At 42.9% G+C, this 7,725-nt stretch overlaps 1 gene segment (V, D, J or C); it reads right to left on the bottom strand.

The window, feature by feature from the left end:
* Nucleotides 1–6,452: 6,452 nt before the first annotated feature.
* Nucleotides 6,453–7,144, bottom strand: LOC118842712. The segment is given in 2 exon segments: nucleotides 6,453–6,928; nucleotides 7,093–7,144. Coding segments are annotated over 2 exon segments (525 nt in total).
* Between the last annotated feature and the right edge of the window lie 581 nt (nucleotides 7,145–7,725).

The raw sequence follows: 7,725 nt of genomic DNA, 5'->3' as shown, positions 1-7,725 counted from the left end.
AAGAGGGGGAGGCCTCTCTACCTTGCTAGGAGAGATCAGATGGCTCTCGGGCTAGAGACCAAGAGTTGACAAGTGTTTATGCAAGGAATAGAATGAAGAAAGAGAGAAAGAAAGAAAGGAACTGAGTTAGAAGGAAAATTAAGACTGAGGAACCAACAGATTTAAAGACAGCTAAAGGCCCAGGCTTAGATGAAATGGAGGTGGAGGAGACTTTGGAGATTCTTTGGTTTACTAGGTGGGTTGGGGAGAATGTGTCCCTTGTCTTGCTGTGGAGCTAGGAGATATTTATTCTTCTCTTCTATATTTCTGTTATATCTTTTTAAAAGCTAAAAAGAAAAGAAAGGATTGGTGGTCTCAAACTTTCATTTTCTAGATGGGAAACTGAGGCCAAAAGCAGTGAAATGTTTACTCAGATGACTTTTTTTCCTACTAAAGTCCATCATCTCCTTTCCTCCCCTCAGAAAGTTTCCATGTCAATCAACAGTGGGATCAAACCTGTTGCATCTGTACTAGTTGCATCTGTACTATTTCCATCCAGGTGAGTTAGGGAGATCCAGTCACAAAGCAATTTGGAAGGGGAAGACCCTCAGGGTTTCTGGCCAGAAGAGAATGAATTTGTATTTACACTCAGTCTGAGCTATCAAAACCCAAACAGTGGCAGCTTGGGCTGAGACCTATTATTGGCCAATCAGTGAGAGCCAGAGTGATTTGGATTTGTCAGAGGGAAGTATCTCTATTTGAATCTGAATGGACTTTATCAAAGACTGGTTTTCCAGAACTCAGTCTGAAGCAATTTATATTCCTTTGGTTAGAGCACTGAAATGCAAGTTTATGATTCCCCTTGGGGAGGAAGGGAGGGAGGAAGGGAAGAAGAGACAGAGAGGAAGGGAGAAAGGAAGAAATGGAGGAAGTAATGCAGGAAAGGAAGAAGGAAGGAGCATTGCCTCATTGGAAATGGAGCTGGACTCCCAGTGGAGCAGTTCCTCTTCCTCTTCCTCACAGATTGTTGTCCCTCTTTCACTCTTGAAGAGACCAATGACATCTGGAGGATGCTGTCTTGACTTGCAAGTGAACTGGATTCAAGTGAGGCAGGGCTGTGCAAAGTCATCAGCCTCATTCTCTCTTCCAGATCCATTTGCATCCAGTGGCAAAATAGAAATGAAGATGCCTGGAGGTGGCCCCTGAGACCTGAGAAAGAGAAATGAAAACTGAGACCTGGGAGAGACCTCTCTCCCACTGCATCTCGGGCCATCACGCCCATTGCACCCATCATCTTGATCTATGTCTTGCCACTGGACTCTGGTGACTTAAATCCAATTCACTTTGTGTGATGTAGTGAGAAAACAAAACTTGAAGACTTCGCAGGGAATATATATATGTATAAATATATATCTCTATCTATTCATTTCTATACTTAGAAATGTTTAAAAATGAAGAAATAGGGAAATAGGGAAGTGGAAAAATTCGGAGGCTGTGAGAGCCTGATTGCTCAGCCTCTGGGAAAGTTTTTTTTTTTACCCTGAAACTTTTTGTTCTTTCTTGTGGTTCTGGTTTAAAGATTTGCTAAGTAAGAATAGGGTCACTGTGACCTGCTTGCCTTTACTCTAAAAGTACTGTAGAAGAATGGAGAGGTTCTCCCCCTCCCCTTATCTTATTCTCCTTCTTTAGATTTATAGATGTCCCCTCAGTTGTAATCATCAAGTAAGGGAATGGGCATTGGAGTTTCTGTGCCTTGGTTTCCCGGTTCTTTGTCTAGTTTTTCATGCTCAGATTGTAAGCCTGCCTCCCAGCCAATGGTGAGAAGGATCAGAGGTGGGCGGGAATTGTCTTGGGTTAGGTATAATTATTGATGCTTTGCCCCATGTACGGGGCCTCCCTTGCTAGATCTGTTCAGAAACAGACAGAGAAGAGATACTGTCAGTCCCAAGCTTCCTCAGCTCCTTCCTAGGACCTGGGCTTTCATGTCAACAAATTGTTCTGCTATCATTCCCCTCTAGGCTGAGAGGAAGAGCTATTCCTTCCTTGTACCCATATTTCATTCTTTCTCATTCCTCTGCACTCTATCTCCATTTCCTCAAGCCTTAAGCCCTGCCTTTTCAAGGCTCTCTTCCCTTATGGTTTTAGGTACAGACAAGGGCGGCCAATATTTAAGACAACAGAATCTTTGCCTGACCCTATGGTCTATTTTATCTAGATTCTACTTTGTTGGATTCCTTTTGCTGCTAATCCTGTATATAGTTTTCTCAGTCTATATTTGTTTGCATGTTGTCTCTCCCATTAGATTGTAAGCTCCTTTCAGGGCAGGGACTGTCTTTTGCCGCTTTTTGTATTCCGAGTGCTTAGCAGAGTGCCTGCCACATGGTAGGTGCTTATTAAATTTTTATTGACTGATTGATTGATAAGCCTTATAAACATCCTATCTGCACCTCCCCTCTGGTTTTTCCATTTCCTTTCCCTCTTGAATTGCTACAATGTGCTTTCCATTCCCATTGTTCAGTGTGACATTGGGAATCCTGGAGTTCATCATAGACTTGTATGAGTATAACAAAAGCTTAAGGGCAATGGCACTTTAGCAATTTAGGAAGGCCTTTCCCTACCTTAAGGAACTTAATGGAGATACTATTATTGTTGTCATTCGGGTCAGCTGTTGCATAGAGAAGTGGGCCTGGAATCAGGAAGACCTGAGTTGAAATCTGATCTCAAGCATTAGCTGTCGTCACCCTGGCAAAGTCACTTAATCTCTATTTGCTTCAGTTCCCTCATCTATAAAATGGGGATAATTGCAGAGTTGTTGTGGGAATCAAATGAGATATAGTTGTAAAGTGTTTAGCACAGTGCCTGGCATATAGTAGGTGCCATAGAAATGCTTATTCCCCATTTTATGGATGAGGAGTATGAGGTTTTGACTTCCTCGTGGTCATCTGACTCCAAAGTGACAGAATTGGGGTCCAAACACTGTCTTTTGATATCTTAAGTCCAGTGCTTTGATTATTATACCATTTGGCTTCTCTTCTACCTAGGAAGGGAGCGTTGCTTAGTAGTGACTACAATGTTACTTCTGGAGGCAGGAAGGCCTGAGTTCAAATCCTGCCTAGAACATTTCAATTGATTTTTTGGTTTTCGTTTCACCTTCATTTCTGAATGTCCCTCCCTGTTTCCAGAAAGCCGTCTCTTGTAATAAAGAATTAAAAAAAAAAAGAAAAATGAAAAAAAGTAGTTCATTAAAAGTAACCAATATATCAATAGATTCAGATAGTATATGCAATATTTGACAGCCATCATCCCTCACTTCTGCAAAGAAGGAAAGGAAGAGCATTTCCTCTGCTATTCTCTAGGGGGATGTTTGGTCATAATGGTTATGCTGCATTCGGTTTCACTGTTTTACTCTTAATATTTACGTTGTTAGTCATTGTGCGAACTGCTTCCTTAGTTCTACTTATTCACTTTATATAAGGTCACATAAGCCTTCCCATATTTCTCTGAAATCTTCGTATTCCTCATTTCTTAGGATGCAGTAATATTCTATTACATTCATGAGCCATATGTGTTTGGCTGTATTTGGGCAGCTAACTGATGCAGTGGATAGAGTGCAAACTGTGTGGCCCTGGGCAAGTCACTTATCTGTAAAATGGGGATAATAATAGCCCCTATGTTGTTGGGAGGATCTAATAAATTAATAAATGTAATGTTATTCTCTGCTGCTTGTGCTAATTTTGGCCTAACCATTAACATCAAGAAAACACAGGTGCTCCATCAGCCTCCACCATATGTGGAACCATTGGTCACAGCAAATGGAGAAGTTTTGAATGCGTTGGATAAGTTCACTTACCTTGGTAGTGTACTTTCCAGGGATGTACACGTTCATAATGAGGCTGATGCACACATTGCCAGAGCTAGCTCCCTGTTCTGGAAGCTCCGAAGGAAAGTATGGGAAAGAACAGGTATTTGACTACCAAACTGAAGGTCTACAGAGCCGTTGTGCTGACCTCATTGTTGTAGGCCTGTGAAATCTGCAGTCTACCAGCGTCATGACAGGAAACTGAATCACTGAATTGTCTTAGGAAGATTCTTATCCTGGCAGGATTAAGTACCAGACACTGAGGTCCTTACTTGAATTAAATTGCCAAGCATTCAAACTCTGCTTCAGAGAGCACAACTCCGATGGGTTGGCCACGTTGTTTGAATGCAAAATGTACGCTTGCCAAAAAGACTCTTTTATGGAGAACTCACACAGGGCAGGCGTTTACACAGTGGTCAGTAGAAGCAATACAAGGACACTCACAGGGTCTCTCTTAAGAACTCTGGAATTGATTGTATGAAATGGGAGGCATTGGCACAGGACTGCTCAGCATGAGATGCCCACATCAGAGAAGGAGCTGTGCTCTATGAGCAAAACAGAATTGAAGCCGCTCAAAGGAAATGCAGGATGCACAAGTTTAGAGTATCCACCCCAAATGTTCACATGGAATATTTGTGTCTGACCTGCAGTAGAGCATTCTGAGTTCATATTGGTCTGATCAGCCACAGTCAGACACATTTAAACTTGACTCTGGCATAGAGATGTCATTTTTGTCATCTTTGAGAGCCAAGGACAACAACCATCAACTAAGAACCGCCATGTGTAAAGTGCGTATTAACCTTTAATGTCCTATGTAATGTTTGTTGTTCAGTCTTTTCAGTGTCCAACTCTTCATGACCCCATTTTGGGGTTTTCATGGGAAAAATACTGGCGTGGTTTGTCATATTCTTCTCCAGCTCATTTTACAGATGAGGAAACTGAGGCAAAGATGGTTAAGTGACTTGCCCGGGGTCACAGGGTTAGTAGCTGTGTACTTCCAGGCCCAGCGTTCTTTCTATTGCACCACCTACCTGCCCTAAATTGTTTTGCTTGTACAGAGCCCAACGACAGCTGAAAGTGAATTGTTGTTTAGTTGTTTCAGTCATGTCTGAATCTTTGTTGGGAAAGATCCAGGAATGTTTTGCCATTTCCTTCTCCAGCTCATTTTTGTAGGTGAGGAAACTGAGGCAAAGATGGGTAATTGACTTGTCCAGGGTCATGCAGTTACTAAGTGTCTGAGGCCAGATTTGAACTCAGGAAGATGAATCTTCCTGACTTCCTGCCCCCATATACCATCAAATCTGCCACCTAAACCAGCTTTAAAGCAGACTTTTCAGGATACTTTCTCCCTGCCCCTCCCCTAACCTCCTTTCTTGTAGTTCTTTTTTTCTCCTGCCTTTTCTTAATCCCTTTTTTTATTACATTAATACATATGTATTTCCACGTATTTCCAAGCATTTCCATGACATAGTAAAATAAAAAAAATGATTGTGCATGAAACTGGTAATCTACTATGCATAACCTGTTACTCCTGTCGAATATACAACAAAGGTATCAGGTAAATTTATTGTTTTTTTTACCCTCCCTCCCTTATTGTTCTTTTCAGTCACATTTTCCTTAGAAGCCTTATGGAAGTTAAGCATGGTTTTCCCCAATGCTGATGGTCCAGTTCCCTGGGAAGATGAAGAGTGGCTACCAAGGAGTGACAAAGAAAGGATATCTAATTTTGCCTGAAAATGAGGTTCTGTTAAACCTCAAAGTTTGGTTGAAGGAAACAACAGAGCTAGGTGATAGAAAATTCCATGTTGTTTATTATTTTCCCATAAAGCCTAGTTAAGCTAGCTTACTTGTATGTATAAGGAGTCAGAGCATAAGCTCTGACTGGCTGAACAAAGGAGTGAGAAAACTTATATACATTATTTTAGCAGACCCAGCAAGCCTGCGTTACCTCACCTCCATGACCCCCATGTATGTTTAACCATGATACAAGAAGAGGATTTTCTATAATGGAATAGAGTTGTAAAGAATGTTGACAAAGGTCAGTTAATAATCTCCCTTGGGGTTAGGGTCTCATCCTTTAATGGCTAACAGGGGAAGAAATGTCCTTAGGTCAGTCTCATCTGGCCTTGTTGACAGAGGTAAGGGTATTTCCTCAGTAAACTTTTAGAGAACAAAGAAGCCCAGGTGCTGAATCTTCTTCCAGTTACTCATTAATTCAGGCTCTGGGTCTGGTTGAAATTAAAAATGATATAAAATGGTATAAAATGTTCCACAGTTCCCAGAGTGAGGAGAGAGACTGGATCTATCCTGTAGACTGAATTGGCTCAAGAGCTTTAGGGACTATTCTATCCAGGTTGTCTATCCTGGGTTTTTTTTAGGGCTGGAGAAAAGCAGCCAGAGCTGAGAGTCCAGGCCCATTCCCCTGAGTCATTTACAGTTTCCTCTTAAACATCAGCTCATGATGGGGAAATTGGGAGAGGCAACAGAGGGCAGAGCAAAGGATGAGATGAGCTTCTGGAAGCAGTCTCCATGGGAAGGTTTGTGGTCCTTGTCTAAAGCTTACCAGGCAGAAGATTTTTTCTCTTCCTCCTTTTTCTCTCTCTTCTGAATCTTTCTACCTCAACCAGAGTCCCTGGGATAAGTCGCTTCTGCAGGAGAGCTGAATCAGGCCTAATTTTCCCCTGAGGGCAGTGGTTGGCCTAAGCCTGTGACTCTGGGGCAGCAGCTGCTCCATTATGTTGAAGGGCTGAACAGCCTGGGGAGGTTTTTGTTCAGGGCTGAAACACTGTGGGAATGGATAGCTATTATATTGCAAACAGTAATAATCTGCAGCATCTTCAGCCTCCACACCACTGATGGTGAAGGTGAAATCTGTCCCAGAGCCACTGCCACTGAACCGGGCAGGGACCCCAGACTCCAGCTTGGAAGCAGTATAGATCAGGCGCTTGGGAGACTGTCCTGGTTTCTGCTGGTACCAGGCCATATAGTTGCTAATGCTGGAACTGGCCTTGCAGGTGATGGTGACTGTGTCCCCTGGAGCCACAGCCAGGGAGTCTGGTGTCTGGGTCATCACAGTGGCTGCTTGGGCTTCTTGGTGGGAAAAGGAGAAGAAGAAAGAGATTTCAGTGAAGAATCCTGTGTAGATACAGTGAATTCAGTAGTTACCTTTCCCTCAGGCTGTGTCAGAGATGCCCAAAGGATAACTCCCTCTCTTTCTAAAGTGGTCCCAACCTATGGCTCCTTGGAAATCTTACCTTGAGGCCAGAGCAGTAGAAGGCAGAGGAGCAAGGATGTGGAGAGCATTGTAACTCTTGTAGAACTGGAGGCAGAGGGCCCTGAGCTCAGTGAGAAAGTTGGGAGATATTTGTATGTCAGGCTGGGTTTGTGAAAGGTCCCCTGGAAATCACCATGCAAAACACCACTGGTCTGACCTCAACTCTAGGTCCCCAGGAGTGGTTACATGTACATGGAGGGAGTGGCCCAATTGTATTTCCTTGAAGGTGTGAGCTCACATGGTCTCTTTTTTATTGCTGTATTAAATATATCTCCCTTAGGCTAGACATGTTTTGTCACAGGTGGCCAATTTCGGTTACAAATAGGGGGAGGCTCTCTGCCTTCCCAGGAGAGATCAGATGGCTCTGGGTCTAGAGACCAAGAGTTGACTAGTGTTTATGCAATGAATAGAATGAAGAAAGAGAGAAAGAAAGAAAGGAACTGAGTTAGAAAGAAAATTAAGACTGGGGAACTAACATTTTTTTTTTTGCATGGAGAGGGCAGGGCACTTGGGGTCTTGGGACTTGCCCAAGGTCACACTGATGGTAAGTGTGTCAAGTATCTGAGGCTGAATTTGAACTCAGGTCCTCCTGACTCCAGGGCTGGTGCTCTAC

Source organism: Trichosurus vulpecula, chromosome 3 (assembly GCF_011100635.1).
Source record: "Trichosurus vulpecula isolate mTriVul1 chromosome 3, mTriVul1.pri, whole genome shotgun sequence".
Lineage (NCBI taxonomy): Eukaryota > Metazoa > Chordata > Mammalia > Diprotodontia > Phalangeridae > Trichosurus > Trichosurus vulpecula.
The sequence above is the reverse complement of the archived record's forward strand: the minus strand, read 5'-3'. Positions and strand labels throughout refer to the sequence as shown.